The 22,807-nt window shown below is 47.5% G+C and overlaps 2 protein-coding genes across 2 annotated transcripts in view; one reads left to right on the top strand and one right to left on the bottom strand.

Moving 5' to 3' along the window:
* fbn3 (fibrillin 3) overlaps nucleotides 1-8,615 on the top strand; it is a 74,224-nt gene extending 65,609 nt beyond the window's left edge. The window contains exons 58-65 of the mRNA XM_088907551.1: nucleotides 280-405; nucleotides 1,192-1,314; nucleotides 1,809-1,925; nucleotides 2,515-2,643; nucleotides 2,984-3,103; nucleotides 3,322-3,553; nucleotides 4,139-4,316; nucleotides 4,718-8,615. Coding sequence (XP_088763677.1) covers nucleotides 280-405; nucleotides 1,192-1,314; nucleotides 1,809-1,925; nucleotides 2,515-2,643; nucleotides 2,984-3,103; nucleotides 3,322-3,553; nucleotides 4,139-4,316; nucleotides 4,718-5,095 — 1,403 coding nt within the window. The 3' untranslated portion in view covers nucleotides 5,096-8,615. The remainder of the gene's footprint in view (nucleotides 1-279; nucleotides 406-1,191; nucleotides 1,315-1,808; nucleotides 1,926-2,514; nucleotides 2,644-2,983; nucleotides 3,104-3,321; nucleotides 3,554-4,138; nucleotides 4,317-4,717) is intronic.
* Nucleotides 8,616-9,818: 1,203 nt separating this feature from the next.
* On the bottom strand, nucleotides 9,819-22,368 carry ctxn1 (cortexin 1). Its single transcript, XM_088907677.1, has 3 exons — nucleotides 22,179-22,368; nucleotides 12,119-12,411; nucleotides 9,819-11,457 (listed from the first exon to the last, which is right to left on the bottom strand). Exon 3 carries the CDS (start codon nucleotides 11,435-11,437, stop codon nucleotides 11,030-11,032), a length of 408 nt encoding a protein of 135 aa, XP_088763803.1. The 5' UTR covers nucleotides 11,438-11,457; nucleotides 12,119-12,411; nucleotides 22,179-22,368; the 3' UTR covers nucleotides 9,819-11,029.
* Between the last annotated feature and the right edge of the window lie 439 nt (nucleotides 22,369-22,807).

Here is a 22,807-nt window from a genome sequence, read left to right as displayed (position 1 = left end):
AGGCGCTGCCCACCCAACTCGGTCAAAACCACCTGCTCAGGGCATCCTCAAACACTTCAAAACTGCCCGCTGCACGGGCTGGGGCTGATGAGAGTTGAACAGATGAGGCGTGGAGGAATATTCGCTTGTGTTTTTGCAAGTGCACTTGAAACCCACCTCTGTCTTTGGTCGAGTCAGCTGCAGAAGAAAACAGGGAAGGAGGGGGGGGGCTGTTGTGCTCGGTGTCCCCCCCAAGACAGTGTGCACCTCTAAGAAACCCCCTTCCGGCTGTCGTTTCAGATGTGGATGAGTGCCGGGTGCTTCCTGACCTGTGCAAGCATGGCCAATGCATCAACACCCGCGGTTCCTACCGCTGCCACTGCAACACGGGCTACACCACGGACCTGACCAGCACCACCTGCGTCGGTAAGGACCCCTGCCTCCCTGCTCCAGCTGGCAAGCACACTCAGGGCACTGTCGCTCCAGATAGCCCGTCAGCAAGTACAGAACAACACAGGAACAGTTACAGAGCAGAGCAGGCCAGTTTGACCCATCTGGCTAATTTCATTACTGGACTTCATTCAGTACTGTTTCTTAAAGGATCCCACAGAATCTTCTTCAATAATGTGACTGGCCAGTTTGTTTCAGACCCCCACAACCCTTTGTGTAAAGAAATGCTTACTGACTTCAGACCTGAATACTCCCTCTTAGCTTACACTTGTGTCCTCAGATCCCTGGTTCAGTATTGGTCTTGCAGTAGTGTTCTGTGTGAACTTGCTCAGTAACTTTCAGGATTTGAAATACTTGAATCAGACCCCCCTGACAATCTCATCTGAAGCAGTAGAATTGTATTGCATGAGAAATGAGAAATGCTTAAGATTTTCCCAGCATTCTGTCTTAATCCTGACTTTGTTTCTAACTCCACCTTGTGTACCTCATGTTCCTACAGGAAGAAGATGATCTTTGTCCTTTACGTGAAATAACTTTCATCTGTAGCTGCTGGGCTTCATTTATTTTAGTTCTATGCAGATATTAAGAAGATATGTTATGTCTCAAACCCCTCGATGGCCCATATCCCAGTGTCTGAAACATCTAGCTTCACTGCATCAGACTAGTCTTTCTTTGCCCTCTTATATAGCTGTCACCCTGTTTAGTAGCTTGTCATGTCTGGTGCTCTAGCTCCCTGTTCAGTTCTGTTCCTCTGATGTGCAGATTTGGACGAGTGTTCGCAGTCCCCCAAGCCGTGTAACTTCCTGTGCAAGAACACAGAGGGCAGCTACGTGTGCTCCTGCCCCCGGGGGTACATCCTGCAGCCTGATGGCAAGACCTGCAAAGGTAGGCATCCCTGAGCTGCGAGGGTCAGTCTGGTAGGGGGTGCGGGACTAAGACCAGCGCTCGGGAAAGTAACTCTGAGGTGTGCTCAGTCTGACCAGCACAGGCCCTCACAGTAAATCAAGCTAAACCGTTTTTTTTTTACCATGGCAAAGTGATGCAATGTTCAATGCAATGCCTCCACAGAAAAAAGTTTGCAAAGAGAAAGCAGGTAGCATTGTGGCGCAGTGGTCAGTTGTAAGTTCAAGTCCTAGTTGAGACACTATTGGAGTCCCCTTGAGAACTGATGCACTAAAATACCCAGCTGTTTAAATGTTTGCAAATCTAAGTCGCTTTGGATAAAAGCGTCGCCAAAATAAATTAATAAAAATTACATACTCCTGCCACACACCAAAAAAAACACACATTAGGGTTCTCTAACTCCTAGGCTGGTCTGATGTTCTGTGCTTCAGTCTGGTTTGGTCAGATGTTGTGTTTTGTCCACCTCTTCCCTCTAGACCTTGACGAGTGCTCCACCAAGCAGCACAACTGCCAGTTCCTGTGCATCAACACCATCGGCAGCTTCACCTGCAAGTGTCCTCCTGGCTTCACCCAGCACCAGTCGGCCTGTATTGGTGAGTGAGACCTGTGGGAGAGGGGGCCTGGTTCTCCACGCTCAGCTGCAGACTGCAGTGCCCCCAGGGGGGTATTCAGACTTTGGATCAGCACAGATTGGAGAACAGCACGCTGTTCCAGAGCAGCCTGCAATAAAGATAGTCAGTCTTGTCCCTGGCACGTGTCAATGGATAAGTTAGAGACACAGATCAATTTGTTCCTCATATTTTAGGATTTGACAGTGATACAATTGTTTTCCACCTAGTGACCCAGGTAACATAAATAGTTATTACTATTTAGCTCACTGTTCCATCCAAGGAGACGATATTCAAAACAATTGCTGAAAGGCAAAAAATTAACTGTGCAGGAACAGAGTGAAGGAAATTTGCACAGTAACAGCACAATACAGTAACTAAACCAATGCAAGACAAGGTACAAAGTATGGTCAAATACAGACGTTACAGCTCTACAGTGATGAAATGTAAGCTCTGAAGGGATAGTCTCAGTGGGTGTGTAACACCTGTGTGTTACTCATGTATTCTCACTTGCTCGAGCGAGGCGTTCTGAACGCTTGTTCTCTGAGACGTGTGTCCCGGCTCTGTCCTGCAGACAACAACGAGTGCACATCCCAGCCCAACCTGTGTGGCACCCGGGCGTCCTGCCAGAACACGCCTGGCAGCTTCAGCTGCGAGTGTCAGAAGGGCTTCTCCCTGGACGGCACGGGCCTGGACTGCGAAGGTGGGTGCTCTGCCCTGCGTGTCACGTGACGGCGTCTCATACTGGGGTTCTACTGCAACGGCACAGCGGGTCGGCGTGGGGCCGGAGGTCAAAGCAGCGCTCTTCACTGGCTCTGCACTTTGAACACAATTCAGGATTCTCAGCCTAAAACTAAAACTTGATAAAAGGAAAACCATGTCTATAGGAACTGTAATTCCGTGTTTGTCCGGGCAGTTTTCCAAGTGGTTTCGCTTGGTTCTGGCTCAAACATGGTTTGAAAGCCAAAGCGAACGCAGTGTGTTCTGGTGGAGAGCGCTGGACTGACGCCCCCTCCCCCCCCTTCTCCCCCCTCTCTGCCCAGATGTGGATGAGTGCAGCAGCAACCACCGCTGTCAGCACGGCTGCCAGAACATGCTGGGAGGCTACCGCTGCGGCTGCCCCCAGGGCTACGTGCAGCACTACCAGTGGAACCAGTGTGTGGGTGAGCAAAGCTCCGTTCCTGATCCTACTGTCTTAATTGAACCGATATACTTGAGTGTGGAGGGCAAGTCAGGCCTCCTGTATCATGTAGATCTTAACCAGCTGCTAAAGGACAGTGCCTGTAAAACGTGCTGGGAAAACATGTCTCTGGAGGGGCAGCACATTGGCAGGTTGACATTCTCTCTGACGCGCCCCCTGCCCCCTCTTTGTCTCGCCCAGACGAGAACGAGTGTTCCAACTCCAACACCTGCGGGTCGGCCTCCTGCTACAACACCCTGGGCAGCTTCAAGTGCGTGTGCCCGTCGGGCTTCGACTTCGAGCAGAGCGCAGGCGGCTGCCAGGATGTGAACGAATGCTCCCTGGGCAGCAACCCCTGCAGCTTCGGCTGCTCCAACACGGATGGGGGATACCTGTGCGGCTGTCCTGGAGGGTACTACCGAGCAGGGCAGGGGTGAGTGTGTGGGGCTGGGGGGATCCGTGGAATGGACAAGACATTCCCCATGCCAGCGACGCCTTACCTGCTGGGGTACCTTAATTCCACATTGAAGAAACTTTAGTCTGTCCAGAATTTGGTAGCCAGAATCCTGACCAGGTCACATGCAAGTGATCGCATTACCCCTGTCCTGGAGTCCTTGCACAGGTTTCCTATCAGGTTTTGTGTCACCTTTAAAATCCTCAACACAAACCCCTATAAGGCTCTTCATGGCTTGGCACCTCAGTACCTGTCTGACTTACTGTCTGTCTACTCCCCACCTCACAACCTGTGTTCATCTTATTTTGTCCCCTAATCTCTTTTACATACAATGGGTGACGGGGCCTTCTCTTGTCATGACGTATAACTCTGGAATTCTATCCCTAAGGATAGCGGAGAGTCACCTCTCGCGAACGCATTCTAATCCAGATTCAAAACCTTCTTCTTCAGACGGGCTTTTAATTGAATTGGCGTCTGTGAAAGCAGTCCTGTCTCTGTGAATGCAGCTGCTCAGTTAGATGTTGAACTCGTCCTTCTCTGTTTCTCTGTTCTCTCCCTGCACAGGCACTGCATCACCGGGCTTGGCTTTGGCCAGGGCCAGGGCCAGGGCCAGTACCTTATCCCGGAGGAGGACGACGAGAGCGCCCTGTCCCCGGAGACCTGCTACGAGTGCAAGATCAACGGCAACTACGACAAGGGCGCGCGCCACAAGCGCAGCACTGGGGACAACACGCTGCAGCAGGTACAGTACCTCTCTCCTGTGCCCAGGATATGTGGGCACTGGGTATGAAAAACTGAGCATTGCAATTTGGCATATCGGTGCCAGTCTGCTTAGGCCAGTGACAACAAGTCTTCTAATGCCTTCTTTGCCATCTTTGTTAGTGCTTCTCAGAAGCTTGCACTTAAAAATACACAACTTCAGTTCTAAGTCTCCTCAGAACTGTACAATCCACTTTACAGTCTCGGCATTCACAATGGGATTTCTGGATCAGGGGTTAGGGTTGTTCATGGCCAAATGCCATTAATAGCAGGTTACTATAGAGTGGACTGTAGTATCACAAGTGTAACCAAATTCACATTAAGCAAAGTCCCGATTTATTTCAACTGACTCCTGCCACCTTGTCGTTGGCCTTGCCTTCCCAGGAGCCCCGTGTGAGCCTGGCCAGTGTGGACACCCAGGCCGCCATTCCCATGAACCTGAGCCTGGCCATGCTGCAGAACAAGGAGCCCATCCTGGAGCTGCTGCCCGCAATCGAGCCTCTGGAGCACCACGTGCGCTACGTCATCACCCACGGCAACCAGAACGGCCACTTCCGCATCCTGGAGCGCCGCGACGGGAAGAGCGTTCTGCGCTTGGGGCGCAAGGCCCCCGCTCCCGGCTCCTACCGCCTGGAGATCGCCAGCCTGCCCATCTTCGGCCCGCGCCGGCTACGCCAGCTGGAGGACGAGCACGACGCCAATTACCTCCTGGGGGAGATTGGGGACGCGCTGCGGATCAAACTGCACATCCACCTTCACTAAAGAGCCCTCCCCTGCCCCCGTTCCCCGGCCAGCTCCCTTTCTCCCCCTGCCCCGCCTCTCCCCTGCTCATCCAGGCCTCTCTTTGAAAGGAAAAGCTGAAACGTTCAGGAGCCACCTTTTGCCTCGGCGTCCCAGCGAAGAGGTTTGTGAGAAGACGCGCGCGGTTCGGGCCGCGTTTCCTCGCCAGTGCCTGGAGCCTGCGCGCACGGCAGGCTGGGGCAGTAGCGCCGGTGCTTCTCCGAGGCCATTCCAGCGCCCTCAGCCTCTGCTCCGCGTGCCAAGATGGAAGTCTGGGAGCACGGGGGAGCTTCGGAGGCAGAACTGCAGGGTCTGGGAGAACTACAGTAAGTCCAGTCCTTGATGCCGACAGGCCAGCAGCGTTGCTAGGTCTCCTTTAATCAGCAGCAGCACAAGGCCGATTGGCTCCAGGCTTTAACTGAACCCGTCAAACCCCCCTGCACAGGTCTGCTGCCACCTCAGAGCAGGCATGTCAAACCCGGTTCCTGCAGGGCCCGGTATCTTCTGATTTTTATTCCTCTAGAGCGCTCAGTTACAGAGCTGGCCTAATTAATTAACACTTAACCAGGCCGGAAGGTGTTTCATAGGTAACAGTTTTATCACTGCAATGACTAGAATGAAGTGAGTAGTATAATTATACAGTATATATAGTCATGATAATACATCAATAATTATCAGTAAAAGACCTTGAGAAAACTCCATTAATTTATAAGAAAATTAGATTAATTTTTTTAAATTGAACACTCAGAAAGCAGAAGACACCAAGCCCTCCAGCAATCGAGGCTGAAACCTCTGTAACCGAGACCTACAGCCCTAATGGTCTTTTGCTTTCCACATCAGGACTTGGAGCCCTGAGCTACAGCCTCACGAGAATTGCAGTCTTAGTGTTGCCAAACCCTTTCTTTGTACAATGTAGGGCTTGCGTCTCTCCCTTTGTGTTCCAGAAGAGGACTGGGCAAATTCTCCATCCTGCAGAAAAGAGCCCCAGAGAACCCCTGTCAGTTTGTACTGTATATAATGCAATTTTGGTGAGTAGTAGAAAAACTCCCACAGCTTGTTTTAACTCCTTCCAACACCTGGATCTGGTCCATCTTTTAACTCTGTCTAATGTGTAGGATGGTACACTTCTTGTATTCCATCTTTCCCTCTGATGCTGGGGAAATAGTAGGGATGCTAGGAGCAGGCTGGTGAAGACGATGAGATGCCAGATTGGGGAAAGTAAAAGGCCACGAGTTTGAGTACCTCGATCCACCCGCTAACCCAGACAGCTGTGGTGCAGACTGTTGCCCACTTTCTAACACTGTCCCGACGCTGGGGGGGAAGGGAGGGGGGGCGTCAAAACTGTGTGAAGGGTCGAGGTTCCTCTGCTGCCAGCAGTATTCTTTGTAATCGTAAATGTATCATATTGTTAAAAAAAATTGCTCACATGAAGGACTGCAACACTCAAGCAACCTTTCAGATCTTAAGAAAAATGAAGGTACTGCGCTCAGACATGACATAACTGGCTACTAGGCTACTACTGTTGCAATCATCTCTCAATGGAGTGGGAGTTTCGGTGCACCAATGTGTTTGTGTAGGTCACAGCATGCCTCTACCTCACCCCCCCCCCCCCCAGTAACTGTACATCTGCAACTGTTCCAATCACACGATGCCTGACTGAACCAGAAACCTGTCATGCTACTTGTGTGCAGCAGAGGGAGCTATTGGGTTAGGTGACTGGTGCGGAACTGGAATTTGGAATTAAGACCATTTACTTGTTTACACAAAAGTAGACCTCTTTCACAACCGGAGGAGGTACAATTTGAGCATGTAGCTGCATGCTTGTCACAGTTTACAATAAACGCAACTTTAAGGAGAAAAGAAAAATGTGGGACAAAGATGACCACAGGGCCTAAGGTGCTTTACAAGGATGTTTCATCTTAATGCATCCTACTAGGTTCTCGATCCTTTGACAGGTCTTAGGGCATAGACAACCAAATAAAGCTGATATGATGGCTTCCTATTTCGGTGATTCATCACCCAGTCAAAGGACAGATTGCTATTGACAGGTTGTACACTGTTAATACATCATTTTTTGTATACACAATACTCATGTACAAATGAAAGATGCATGCAAACACAAAGAAATCGTGCACTAAAACTCACAGCTTCGTTAAGAACACAATGTATCAGGTCTTTTACTTTTTTTATACAATGGTGCTAAACAAATCCAAAATCCATACTGTACTAGAAGTGATACCGCAGTCTCTGGGAATCTCAATTGCAGAAGAAGAGGAACTTTTTTTTATAGTAGGTACATTTTGAATATTTTTGTTTTGTGTACTGTTTCAATGCTGAAAAACCAATAACCTTAAACTCGCTTTTTTTTGAAAAAATTGTATATTTTTAAGTGAAATGTAGATTTTGTTTTATTATTATTTTAAGGAGCATCAAAGGCTGTCAAACCAAATGGGATTGAAAACCTTATGTGCTGATCCAAAGAGTTTGTTCTGCTCAGTTACAGCATTAGGGCATTGATAAAGGAACAAGCCTTAGTAGCATAACCTGCCCTCCCTGGGACTGGTTTTGATCACTGCTGCTCTGCAGTCTAACCCAAATAAATATCAGCATGTAGCCCTTGTGCTCGCTCTCCTCACTGTCTTTACATCTTCATACTGTCTGATAATGGAGGGAAGGGGGGTTATATGTTGGAGAATGTAAAAATTCCCAGGATCCAAAGAGAGCCTGGCCCATGCTACAGAAATGGCTAATAAAAAAACTGGTGGGGGTTAGTCTGCCAACTGGAAAAACCTATCCTTCAAGTGCAGAGCTAGGAGACTTCAGAGGCAACCAAAAACCTGCAGTAAAGCACAAACAGTTTCTAAAGAGCAACACAAACTGTCCTCAGTACTAAGGACCTTCAGTCACCTACCTTTTAAAAAAAAATCTTCTGGTGCTAAATACCCTACAGTGGTTCTGCTATCTAACCATTAGTGGATCCTACACTGTTACCAGCCTTCAGCTATATTTATGCATAACCGTTTATTTTCAGCTCTTCTAACATGTGAACGTGTATACTTTGTATCTCTTTTTGTCCTTTTGTTTTACTTGCCACTACATTGTAAAAGTAAGAATGTGTGTGTACTGTATCTCCGCTTTGGTTTCAGACTTGAAAAACACGGTTACCAGTCAGTCTGGATTTTGTTTTGTTTTGTGGAAAAACAGGCAAATCATCAAAGGTGCTGTGAGGAAGCACTGCCATTAACCCCTCAGGCCCTGGATTCTGATAAGCGGTTATACAATAATTACCTGTTGAGGCAAACCAGTTGTAAATGGGGGGTTTAATTCAGCTTGCTTCCTTAATACTCACTTAATGTTTTTGCATTGTACTGGGAAAAAAAAAAGATTGTTTGCTTAAGGTTTGGGCACATATATCTGAAAACTGTAATTTTCAGATTTGTTTTTCCACTGTTGTCTCAAACATTCATGCTAATAAAAAATATTGTGGGTTATATTTTTAAAATCATGGGCCAGTTTTCTCTTTTTGTTTTATCAAGAACAAAATAGTGGCAGAAAGCAAAGATTCTGCGACATTGGTTCAAAGTGCCAAACTTTAATAGCTCTAAGAAGATCCCTGCTGGCACACAGGCTTGGGAAAGGGCTGAAACAAGTTACCCCTTTCCTGCTCTCTACCCAAATTATTTTCCTTCTTATTCATATATTTTCTTAAGGTCTTTCACACTATTACTCGAAAATTCAGTATGTGTAAACGTACTTACAAAACACCTCAGAGCCTGGATAGACATATTACTGTTAATGCAGGTAATTAACAATTAGATTATACTGTGGGGAACAAAAAAAACACTTCGCCCTTCACATTTGACTTAAACTACTGCGACGGGAGGCCAACTCAAGACATTAGCTTATAAAGCCTGATCTTTGGGTTCCATATACCTGTTTTTGTTTGTATTTGTTTCATATGGAAAAATAATCTCAAACTGCAGAGGCGACATAAACCTTGTAAATATTCCATAGGGCATTGTGTTCTTTCAATGAATGCTTCAGGCAGTTAACCTCAGATTGAATCAAAAAACAGCAAAGGAGCACAACTGGTAACCCCTTTCCCAGACTGTTCTCCTAAAGACACTGGTATGCTGTGTTTGAAATAAAATGCATTTTTCTCAACCAGCAGGCCTGTGTCTGTAGCCCTAATGGGTCTCTCTCCACGCTGGCCTGAAGGCGCTCGGACACAACTGGAAAATCCTCAGGATAAAAGATTATTCCTACACCTTTTAACCGGGGAACTATTTCAGCTGAACAGAGATGTTTCGTCACAGCTGTTTCCAATAAGCAGGGTAAAACACCAGTGCTTTGATTTCAGAGATGTAAATACACATGATCTCACATGAAGAAACAGATGAAACATTCTGCTAGTAAAAAAACCTTAGCAAGCTTTCAAGATGAAAAATGCATTTTGTATTACGTGAACATTAATGGTGCAAGGTGCACAGTGTCTTGTTTAAGACTTGAGAACTCACAAACTAGGTCAAATTCGTTTTTCTGATTCTCAAAACTGGAAGCATGGGAAGGCTGATTCTCCTTTCTCTCTTGGCGTAAGCCAGCAAGACGTGTGTACAGATTCCATAACTGTGATGATAATGACAATTAGCATTCCTGCTGTTAGTTATTCACTTCAGAGAATAACAGACTCTAAAGCAGAAGGCAATGGAAGGAAAAAAAAATCTCCTTTATTTCATAGAAGTCACCCAGCTGAATAAAACTTGTGAGGATAAAATATCCAGTCTACTTAGAAATCTTCCAGTCAAAGCACAAACGTGTCCTCACCTACATCTCTCACCTATTTCTCCAAAGCTTGGTAACTCCAACAAGACTCCTTTAATAGAGTCTAAGAACTACATAAAAAAAAAAACTTTGCAAGCATTTGCAAAAAAACTGATCCATACAAAAAATAAAAGCAGATCTAACCTTTTACATGTACACAACGCAAGGTCGCCAAGCTTTGAAGACCAAGGTAAGGTTTAAGGACCTAAACATTGATACACACAGAAGGTCTAGAGATATGGCTTTGAAAGACAGAGAATAGACTGTCGCAGCTTGCCAGGGTGTGCAGTGAAGAATCTCTCAGTGTAGCTAGCACTAAGCACTGTCTTTGCAAAAGGCTCTAAGGCTGTAGTAAAAGCAGAACCCTTTGGCTCTTTATAGTAGTGATTTTGGACACAGGTGTCCAGTATCACTCCTATAAAGAGCCAAAGGGTTCTGCTCTTTATAGGAGTATGCTCACCAAGCATTCAGACTTATCCAGCCAATCTCTGCACCCCAAAATCCCCACCTTTCACACTGCCCCCCCTTTTATAAAAAGGTATCCCATTCAGAAGTCATGTTGCACTCTGCACTTCACCCAGACTATCACTGGATTGATCAGTCAGTTGTTCCACGGCTCATCTTGTTTCAATAGGTCTGTCATCACTTTCGTTTTTCCTCAGCAGAAAACTAGTCAAACATTTTGTATTTATCAGGCACAGCCTTAGAAGCCTTCACTGGGGCTGGCTAGTCTTCTGTAATAAGCAGAGCCAGTGTCAACTGTGCTTCGGCCAGCCAAGGCAACACAGCTGCTGCATTCTAGATTCTCGTCCAATAGTCTCGTTCCTTAACTGCTGCAGTCCTGTATAACCTTGATACACGTGACACACTCAAACATGAAACGGTCCTCACCTTTCCAACCGCATGCACCTGTTAACAAAACTGGGAGCTAGCTACCTCCATTACTCCTTCTGCTGGCAAAGGATGGTGTCCACTAGGAGAGGGACTGTAGGCTGGCCACCCTGAAGCTCTCTTGTGAATGGGGGACAACGGGACGAGAACAGGGAGGGTTTAAGGCAGAAGGGGGTCCCTGGCGCTCCTCCCTCTCTCTCCGGGCTACACCAGCGCGTAGTCGAACTGGCCCCTCTCCAGCCCCTCCTTGTGGTCGGTCCAGGAGGAGGCCGGCATGCGGCTGTAGGGGTCCAGGAGGATGCGGAAGCAGCGCACCACCAGGAAAACCAGGAAGACGAGCAGGAGGCCTACGAAGGCGAAGGCGGTCTTCTGTTCGGCGTCCCCCACCAGCGGGGGGCCTGTGGGGGGGCCGGTGAGCGGAGGCCCCGGGGAGAACAGCTTGTAGTCCAGGGTGGGGGCATCGCTCATGGTCCAGGGGGCCAGACGGCAGAACTTGCAGACCGTCTGGATGGTGGGCGTCCTGCTGAGGGCGAACAGGCTGGCTGATGGCCTCCGAGGCCGACACCCCCAGGGACTGATCTCGCGACTGGCCAGTGGGAGTCTCTGCTTCATGCAGTGTGGTCCAGCTCTGTCTGGAACACAGTTTGCAGAGGATGCACTGTACACAGCACTCACTGCAATGCAAATCTCCTCACTATGTACAGACAGTCTGCTTTAGATTTTTATGAGGCAAACACCATCACAAGTTAAAAGTGAAATGTCTCCCAAAAAGCATACCCTAACTGAGAATATGCACTTTTGTTTGCACAGCTGATGGACCCAGAGTAACCGTCATCAGACGCACAGTTTTGGAAGGGAAGTACATAACAATTACAGTCACAAAGAGCACTTTCTTAAATGAGTCGACCTGAGAGTGTGCTTTGCATTTCAGTGCATTACAGGATTATGGATTGAGCAAACAGTAAAAAAAGACATTATATATCACTTATAGAGATGGACTGTAAACTCTGCTTGTTTGTGTGTGACAGATCCTAAATAAGTGGTCGGCGTTTGTGCCGACTGTGCACACTCTGGTCAGTGGGACTGTATTTATTGGCCCCTGTATTGTGGATTTAATGAGATGATTAGCAGTTTGAAAGCATTGTGTTTAATGCATGGAACGGAGTACAGCTTTTCTCATCAATCCTTTGGAGTTCTCTAGATTTACGCTTTCCAGGCAAGTCATCCTTTCAGTCTGCAAACCCGTGCATGAAATTGTCAGCCCCCCCCTTTTTATGAATAGCTTTTCCAAACCTCCTATCTGCGCTGTGAAGAAAGCAACTTCTCCTGAAGTTCTTTTTGAGGTCTCCCGTCCTGCAAGTGAGTTAGGACCCTAGAGCTCTGCGTCCAGGAGTAACCAGTGCCATCAATAGTGCACTGCCCCCCTGAGATGTTGGGGGGGGGGGGAAGGCTCCTGCTTCGTGCTGCCTGGAGCCAAGCAGGGTCTCGATCACCAGTGAAACAGTGCAGTCTGCAAGAATCCTTCAGTTTCCTCGTCCCAGCTGGCTCCGCTTGATAGTCCAGGCTTAGGTGTATCAGGTGGAGCCCTGAGAAATACAGAACGACGCTGTCAAATACCAGGGAGTTAGCAGCTATCACTGTCTTGTCTAGCAAAGACATGATCAATATACTGTAATACAAGCGCCTCCTGTTTTGTTGAGCCAAAAGGTTAGTAGAAGCACTGCTGCTCCACAGCCGACTTATTCCAATGGGAAATCATACATATAGAGAAGACCAGACTATAAGAAGGACCAGATAGACTACAAAAAGAGGAGGCTACTCATCTTATTTAATTTAAAGATGCAAATTGATCCAAGAAACTTGCACCAGACCCCCACAAATCTTTATGTAAAAAAATGCTTCTTGTTCTCAGTTAAAAATATACCCCTTAACTCCCCCCCCCTCTTCCCTTACGTAATAAACTTGGTAGCTAATGACAAAATGAATGAAAAAATAAATCTAGAAGTTCAAACGTTTGGAAAGTAGAGCTAGGGCTGGCAGTGTGCGTCTTGAGAAGATGAATGAGCCGGCTGGCACGGGCGATGCCCAGCCATGGAGCGGCCAGGGCCCGTTTACATGAGTCACCCTGACAGGAGTCAGAATCACAGTGGGTGCACATCACCCTTCAGGCCAGCGGCTCTCCGGTCCCGGGACGCAGTAAATCAGACAGCTACTTCAACCCCACTTCCTCTCAGCCCAAAGAGAGCTCACAAATCACGGCTGGCGAGAACTCCCAGAACCCAGGAAGAACAGCGGCTTTCAATAAATCCAAAGCATCTGTCAACAGCCCACGACAGGCGCCCAAAACAGCTGTTTCGTCGCTTGGAATGAGTATTCCAGAGAGGATTGACGGAGAGGAGTCAGTGCATGGATTACCCGCCACTACAATTATGCAAACAAGTGAAAATGACCGTTTTAATTAGAAACAAACTCCTGGGCAAACAAAGATAAGGAAGAAAACAGGAACGGGGGAAGTGGTTAGGGTGCAGGACTCATTCGCTCACTCGCTGTGTGGATCAGCTTCTTTTGCCAGGTGCACCGATGAATCAGAACGGAGCTGGCTTCCGTTTCGAGTGTCAGTGCTGTCCCCCCCCCCCGAGAGAGAACGCCACTCAGACAAGCGCACAATCGTTCCACAGGGTCTTTCTGGTGTGTGTGCGGTGGTCAGTGCAGCTGAGAAAACAACGCCCCAAAGGGGAGAGTCTGTGGATTACTTCACTGGGCCCACTTTCACGAGATCACTTGGGATTTCGTCTCCTTTGCTCATGGGTGGGGTGCTCTCTGGCGCAGCTTTGGAAGCACAGGGAGGAGGAGGGGAGGAGGGATATAAGAATAGGAAAAAAAATTCAGAGAGGGCATTTATAGAAGAGTTCCTGCAGGACGACAGCGGCAGTGGGCTGTGCCAGGCGGTTGGGGCTGCAGGGTTGATGCCAGGCAGCGTGACGGCCTCATGCCTTCTGGCCTGGACAGTGCCAGAGAGAAATCTGCTGGTGAGGGGCAGATGGCAGCGCCACACGACTGAAAACAAAACACTATTACATCACATCGGAGCACCAGGCACCCAGGGCTGACAGGACCAAATGTCTGGTGACTGGGACTGCTATCACAGCCGTCTGCAAACCAAGGCCCAGCCCAAGCCTCTCTCTGAATACCTACAGCGTACGCAGACACAAATATAAACATATAAACACACAGGTACCGCCCACGCGTCCACAGCGCTCCGAGATCCACCAGCACACCTGCATGTTCATTCTGTACAGCTCTCCGACCCCTCCCCCCGCGAAGCCCACCATCACAGGAGAGCCGCAGGCTGGGGTGCACATGGGACCCCAACCAGTTCTGCACCTGGAGCTGGATGCCGGCAGCTGCACGGCTCAGCTCCCGCAGCCAAAGCGAGGGACAAGGACAAAGCCGGAGCTGCTGGTCTGCTCCTCCTCTGGGAGAAGGCTCTTGCACGGGGACGTTCACTGCTGCCTGGTCAGCAGGGAACACGGAAAAAAATCAGCGGCCTAGTATCTCCCCCCCCCCCAGCTACAACTGCCCTCCGCCTCCCACCTTTCCTCAGGAAAGGAGAAAGGAGGTCCTGGGCAAACCGTACAACACTTGGCAATCCGAGAATGCAAGTCAGCAAGTCAAAACTGCAGCAAGCACGCGCTGGGGTGAAGCACTGCGCGCTTAAAACGAGACCGACATTCGTTCACATTGACTCTACGTACTGTGCACTGTCCAGGAAGCAGCTCTATGCACAAAGTACAGGAACAGATCATGTTCATATACTCTGTATACCAAGGCTGTCCAGTCCTGGTCCTGGAGGGCCGGTCTGTTCCAGCTCCACTCTTAATGACCTAAATCAGCTCACTGATGGTTTGTAGACAGGAAGCCACAGCTTCCTGCTGCTCTTCAGGTGTTTCTGCTTTGAAGAGACTTAGAAAATCTGCAGACACACTGACCCTCCAGGACTGGACAGGCTGCAGACACACTGACCCTCCAGGACTGGACAGGCTGCAGACACACTGACCCTCCAGGACCAGGACTGGACACCCTGCAGACACACTGACCTCCAGAACCAGGACTGGACACCCTGCAGACACACTGACCCCCAGGACCGGGACTGGACACCCTGCAGACACACTGACCCTCCAGGAACAGGACTGGACACCCTGCAGACACACTGGCCCTCCAGGACCAGGACTGGACACCCTGCAGACACACTGGCCCTCCAGGACTGGGTCCAGGTACACCCTGCAGACACACTGACCCTCCAGAACTGGGTCCAGGGACACCCTGCAGACACACTGACCCTCCAGGACTGGGTCCAGGGACACCCTGCAGACACACTGACCCTCCAGAACCAGGACTGGACACCCTGCAGACACACTGACCCCCAGGACCGGGACTGGACACCCTGCAGACACACTGGCCCTCCAGGACTGGACAGGCTGCAGACACACTGACCCTCCAGGACTGGACAGGCTGCAGACACACTGACCCTCCAGGACCAGGACTGGACACCCTGCAGACACACTGACCTCCAGAACCAGGACTGGACACCCTGCAGACACACTGACCCCCAGGACCGGGACTGGACACCCTGCAGACACACTGACCCTCCAGGAACAGGACTGGACACCCTGCAGACACACTGGCCCTCCAGGACCAGGACTGGACACCCTGCAGACACACTGGCCCTCCAGGACTGGGTCCAGGGACACCCTGCAGACACACTGACCCTCCAGAACTGGGTCCAGGGACACCCTGCAGACACACTGACCCTCCAGGACTGGGTCCAGGGACACCCTGCAGACACACTGACCCTCCAGAACCAGGACTGGACACCCTGCAGACACACTGACCCCCAGGACCGGGACTGGACACCCTGCAGACACACTGGCCCTCCAGGACCGGGACTGGACACCCTGCAGACACACTGGCCCCTCCAGGACCGGGACTGGACACCCTGCAGACACACTGGCCCCTCCAGGACCAGGACTGGACACCCTGCAGACACACTGGCCCCTCCAGGACCGGGACTGGACACCCTGCAGACACTCTGGCACTCCAGGACCGGGACTGGACACCCTGCAGACACACTGGCCCTCCAGGACCGGGACTGGACACCCTGCAGACACACTGACCCCTCCAGGACCGGGACTGAACACCCTGCAGACACACTGGCACTCCAGGACCGGAACTGGACACCCTGCAGACACACTGAGCCCTCCAGGACCGGAACTGGACACCCTGCAGACACACTGGCCCTCCAGGACCGGGACTGGACACCCTGCAGACACACTGACCCCTCCAGGACCGGAACTGGACACCCTGCAGACACACTGGCCCTCCAGGACCGGGACTGGACACCCTGCAGACACACTGACCCCTCCAGGACCGGAACTGGACACCCTGCAGACACACTGACCCTCCAGGACCGGGACTGGACACCCCTGCTGTATCTAAACAAATGCATCTGCCCAGCAGCGACTGAAGAGTCAGCGTATGCTCCCAGTCAGCATGCCCTGCAGTAATGGAGATTAAACTGCGTTTTTAAACATCCAGCCTTCGGGACTAAATCACTTTCTCAGCTGGCAGGACTGACAGGACTGTGACCCGCAGCAGACTGGGAAGACAGATTCAGTCTCTTTTCTTTGTTTTTGCCAAGCAGACATAACCCCACACTGTTCTTTCAGCTAAAACAAATAGGAGAGCTATCCTTATCACAAAGTCACAGACACACGAAATGATGGGTGCTGAATACCTGAACTGAATGATTTCTACTCCGTATAAAGAAAAAATAACATTTTCCGACACTTCTATGTCATCAGAAACAGACACGATCCACCTTTGGACAGGCATTTGTGTTTAGGGAAAAAATATGTAACTTTGCAGGCACTTCACATACAGTAAGCAGTACTACTGATCAATTGTTACAAAACAGGTTGTAACAGCCAGAAGAGCAATTAAAAGTATTTATTTTATATTTTGCATATATTATGGAAATCAGTTTTCAATTAGGGAAAATGAAGTAACATAGTCCCTCAGAAATTACAACTGTACAATCACAAAATAGTTCATCAGAGTAGCGTGTGGCTGAGGCATCTTTAGTTAAATAAGCCAGGAGTGAAATGAATTGGCAATTGTATAACCATTTTCCACATCATCTCCAAAACAGCAGTTTTCCCTCCAAGACCTCAATGCCAGGCTCTGATTAAATGTTTTTGCAATTTTCTCCCACTGATCCACTGTAGCGGGCCCTAAGGCAAAGAACAGCCACAGAACACTGGGGACCTGTTCTCTGCACCCCAGATTCGGTGGTGGTGATGTGCACAGACCTTGAGCTGAACCTCCTGAGAATGTGGACTAGCCCATTTCCATAGAGGGCAGGGGGGGGTTGACCACTATGTGACCATCCTACCACCATGGCAAATGGAACAGCGTGAAAGGTTTAGAAACTGAAGTATAAAATAAAGCAAATAAAATACACATTTGAAATGAAGTGAAGTTTCACCACATTAACTCTCTGTGCTTCTGTTACATACTGTACATTTATAATCCACCCCCGTTTTCATTATAGACATGCCCACCCCCCAACTGCTCCTTAGAAACCTGGGGCCTGTTTTCAAGAACTTCCCTTCAACTCTAAAAGTGGAGACTCAGCTTTGCAGTATCGGAACAGGAGAGAAGGGGGAATAAAATATAAAAGCGGAGAGTTTTCACACAGCAGCAGTTTCCAGAGACCTGAAATTTATATTTCAAATAAAAAAAAAATTTGAAACAAACTGCTCAAATCCGCATGGGATTTGGAAGAAGGTGTTGCTCACATCTGTTACAAGCGAAAGAGCGCTCCATCACAGACTGCAGCCTTCAGGAAACCTGGCGCAGGGAGCCAAGGCTGTATTAAAAAGAAGGCAAAACCCAGTTAAAGCCTCTACAGAGAAGGCAATAAAAGAGCAGCACTAATCCTTCAAAATATTGAGGCAGGTATTCATAAAGAACTCAGATGACATAAATCAGGGGAACCTGGGAGCCAGCACATTCAGCAGAATATGGAGAAGTCAGCAGGGCAAAACTCAAATGCCAGCATATTTATATACAGCACAGGGGTCAGACTCTGGAGACAGTTTCAAGTTCCTGACTGGCACAAAATCTGACATTGCGAACCATACAAGGCAAAACCGTTCGGGCGATTTCCTCCGCAGTTCTGCGGATTCAACAGCTTTCAGAGAATTCTGGGATTGGCGCAAAGCAGCCGCCAAGCTGCAAGACACCCAGTTAGATCTGTGCTGGAGGCGCAGTGCGTCAGGGTCGCACACAGGGGGCGCTGTGAGGCAACGTCACCTCCCACACACACATCCTAGAGGTATCGGCTCTACCACACTCCTGAGAACTGGGTGTAGAAGATACAGATACAGGGGGAGATACAGGTCTTTAGATTATCCTCCGGAGCCTATTTACTTATTCTCACACTGCAGAAAGACCCCCCCCCCCCCCCCGGGCTCACCCTGTCACAAGCCAGGTCCGTCTCCTCCAGAAGCCCGAAAGAGTTGCGTCATGGAGGGAACAGTGCTATTAATCAGCACTGACATACAACAGGACCCCCTGAAGCGAAGATAATAAGGGCAGGCAGAGATCGCCTGAGCCAGGCTCCATCTTGCTTTGTTAATGAGTGGGGACACGTTGAAAATTAAGCTGACTGTGCAGAAGGAGTAATGGCTGATGCTGACAAAGGGAAGAAGGAATTACTTGCGTGTACAGCTCCCACTCATTTGGGGACTAAAACAAGACAACAGATAATTCTAACATACACGTAAACATCCAAAAATGCACATGGCACTGTTCCTAGAAAACCATTTTACTTACAGAGGTAAACATCAATAAATTTCACAAAAGAGATGCCGATGTGGAACTGAGGATGGAGCAATTGTCAACCAGCAAACCACTAGGAATAGAGAAGCCAGAAAAAAATTACATTTTGGGCACTCAGAGTTAGCAATATGAAAAGCATAGAGTTAGTGATACAAGAAGCAGAAATTTCCAAAGCACTCAACTTAAATATTACCATACCTCACAGATTTAATACAAAAAAATACACTCAGCAACACATTTTACTGTTAATAGTTCCTGTCCTGAACATCTACTTTTATACTGCACAGGCATTTCAACAGCTCAGGTTTCTGGACAAGATAAAGTGGTAAAAGTGCTCAAAAAGACAAGGAGAAGCCAAGAAATAAAAACATTAGGCTCTTTAGGTGTCAGGTTATCAAATGGTCTTAGGGATTATGAATATGAACAATCGAAGAGTGCTTTTTAAAGGCATTTTAGTGCAGAAGTCCTTCAGAAAAGGCCATGTGATCAATTACTTTAGACAGTGGGGAAAAAAACATCACAGGCTTTAGGATCTTTTTATGAACTCCAGAATTTATTTTTTGAGAAGCTTGATAAACAAAATATCTTTATGCTCTTCTTCTGGGGGAATCAGATAGATTGTGAGCACAATCATAACATTTTGCCATTCTTTTAGAAGCAAGGGTAGTCAAAATGTACATAAGGTAGCAGATCAGCCGAGAAATGCTTACTGGCTGAGGAACAGCTCCGAGACAAAAGACCGAACTTGGTTCCTGCATGAGGTTTTTATTCACAGGTATTTATGAACGTCAAACTCACATTCTGTAGTAGTGCATTACGTTTTCTGCATGAAAAATATGAAGCTGCATTCTACACAGATTCTGCCATTAAACCTTATTCCAACGGGCGTCGCTGAAAGTAAAAGTATAACAGCTACAATCGTCCTGTAAATCAACAGTAAACTACTGTGGACAGGCAGAACTCAGCCAGTATGAAACAGAAATGGAAAATACAGGATTATGAATTCTATTTTTCACAGGGAATAAAAAGAGGTTGGAGCAGTATTTCCAATTCAGTTTGAAGTTTAAATTTAACCCTACGGAATAAAACAACACACTTGAATGCACGAGACTCCTAGTCCCACTCCCAGGTTATTTCAGTCCAGGAAACTCGGATGCTCAAGACTTTGCCATTCCGATGGCAACACTGAAGGGCAGATTGTTCCGGCTACACAGGCGACCTGCAGCCTGGGGTCTTTCAGAGATGACTGCAATACTCTCCTGAGCCTTCCCACACCGCGCCCTGCAAACTAGAAGGGCAGCTCACGTTCCCAGTGATGGATGTGGAGGATATGAAAAAGAGCCCAGAATCACCCCTTAACTGTGGTGCTTCCTAATAGATCCAGGCCTCCTGTAAAATATTTATTACAATATAACCTTGGCAAGAGCTTTGAAAAAAATCCATTTGGGGGAAAAATGTCAAGCATAAAGCAAGAGATATGAACCTATTCCTAATTACTGGGATGTGTGATATTTAAGATTTTTTTTTTAATCCTTCATCTGATCATGTCAAAACAGTGCTGGAAACCAGAATGTATTGGATACCATTTGGAAGTGGCTTCATCCATTTAAGCGTGCGCTTCACGGCACGCAACATTGCATACATCACCACCATCTGCAAGGCGTCCACATTTAAATATGCATATGTGCATTAATGTGTCACACATGGAGTTTTCACTTGGATGAAAATTGTGTGATCTATCAAATGCACAGAGCCTGAAGCATTTTATTCAATTTCTTTCGCCGTTTTTTGTTAAATCAATTCCAAAAAAAAATCTAATGGTCCAATTTTTCTTGGTGATGTTTTTTTTGAACACCACAATGTTGCTACACTGTTGCGGTTTCGCAAAATGCGAGCTGAATACCAACACACGCTCCACAGTTTGGAGAGCAGGGGAAATTGCTTTGAAGTACCACAAAGGCCCTTGAAAGAAATTTGCATTAATGGAGACCTCAGTGTTAATAAACACAACACACGGAGGAGCTCCTTTTTGGAAACACAGAAACCCTTTTAAGTGTTGCGATGTGTTTAATACAGTGCAAATGTTCTCTGCTAAAAGTACATTTCATACTCCTCAAAATATTATAACAGACCATTAATAAAGTCTTAACCACAATTAATTACATGCTTATTAGCTCATTTCAGATTATGCAACTATGTGACTACATTATGATGCTATAACTGTGTTAATAGCTTGTTTGATCTACACATAAAAAAGGACAATTTTCCCAGCAAAAAAAAAGTGAAACCCAAATCTTTTCAACAATTTTAGGAGCTTTCTCACTCTCCTTCTGAAGATTGATCCGTCTATATTAAGACTGTGCCCAGATTCCTTAATTAAGGAAATGCAAAAAGCGCAGCCCAGCAATCCCATTGCACTAGGAAGAACATTAAATCTCAGCGTTGCAAAGGCGTGACTGTAATAACTGGACTTTATTATATTAAAATTAGAACAGAATGTACCTAAACAAGAACAATGCACAGCAGCTATTATCGCTCTCACAGAAGGTATCCGTCATCAAGAACAGAAAATGGATGCACTTCTGTTTATTTTTCTTGGAACTTTTTCCCCTCGGCAATTAAAACCTAGAGTATCAGCCCTGCCTTTGGAGCTTTTCCGTCCGGAATTTGGCATAGAGACTCTGTGATTAGCTAATAGGGATTTGGCATTTTTTGGATGAACAATTACGAGGAAAAACAACTTCAGATCAACGAGATGTATTAGTGCTGCAATATTTTTTTATATTCTAGTGATTTTTTTTGTGCGACGCAGTGATTTACAATAATCTATTGAACAGAACTAAAACACGGTAGTACAGGAACTGGACAAACTGCGTCGTTGAATACCAAGAATGTAAGTACGGGCTAAAAATCAGTTGCATTTTTTTAAAAAAACAGCGGGTTATTATAGGGAAAGCACAGAAGTATTTTATCTCTCGATGTGAGATAATAGTATTTTATCTCTTAATGTGAGATAACCTACAGTAGTCAGAATTTTAAAATGAACACAGACACAGCCGGATATGTTTGCATATACATTTACAAACGAAAAAGGACGAAAAATAATACAAAAAAGATTACACTGAAATTTCCGAAATGTTCAAACTTTAAAAGCCTTTAAAAGTCAGTAAGACACCTAGCGACAAGCGTCTCTCCAAAATATGGCAGCAAAACGAAAACGGATTAATAACACATCACGATAAACGCCCTCCTCTCCGAAAACAATTGCATTATTGACTCTTATTCTGTACTCCGTGCCTCCCGCATCTCCAGTGCTGCCTTTCCGAAACCTGTAGCAGATTCTGCCCTCAAAAGAAATACACAAGGACTGAAACCCTAACCACGCAAAAACTTCAGCTGCACCGGCAGCACATTCATAAAAGACCAGAGACAGTCTGCACGCCGCACCTACCTGAGGCTCGGGGGGTTGATTTCTCGATATCCTCAAACAGAAGTCCCAAAACTTCTCTCTGGGCAGCCCTTTATAATAGCGCTGCACTCGGCGTGCCTGCTTGGGGCGGCCATCTGCCTAACCAGAGACCAGTCCAACAGCCAGCCTCTTAAAGCAACCCGGGCGCTTTCCACGGAGGACAAAAAAAAACAACAGGATCACGGGCTGGGGAAATAAAGGAATAAATAAAAAAACAGGTTCAACCATTCTGCTGGGTTTGTACTTGACGCGGTGGCGCACGCCCCTCCCTGTGATAAGTACGCTGAACATGGATGGAGGATCACAAGCTCGGTTATGCTGTAAGAAAAAGGTCACCCCCGTGGTTAACGTGGGGTAACATAATCAATAATCGGGGTTTAAAACAGACAAACCGTTACAAAGCTTCAGAAAAGTGCGTTTAAATACATTTAGTTGTTGGTGGACCAGTAGGGGGCACACTTCCTTGGGTGACTTGAATTTCCAAACCAAGGCCCAGTTGTTGTTGTTGTTATTATTATTATTGAACCCAGTGGTTGTGTAAAGTCGGAACCCGCAGTTCACGTTGGCTGTGTATAGAAAGGCAAAGTGTGAAACGTGTAAAAGACGCAGAT

This window comes from Atractosteus spatula, chromosome 28 (genome assembly GCF_055471065.1).
Source record: "Atractosteus spatula isolate fAtrSpa1 chromosome 28, fAtrSpa1.hap1, whole genome shotgun sequence".
NCBI classification, from domain to species: Eukaryota; Metazoa; Chordata; class Actinopteri; order Semionotiformes; family Lepisosteidae; genus Atractosteus; species Atractosteus spatula.
The sequence above is the reverse complement of the archived record's forward strand: the minus strand, read 5'-3'. Positions and strand labels throughout refer to the sequence as shown.

Coding starts and splice junctions, on each gene's coding strand:
- ctxn1 (XM_088907677.1), bottom strand. CDS start 11,437: ATGAAGCAGAGACTCCCACTGGCCAGTCGCGAGATCAGTCCCTGGGGG.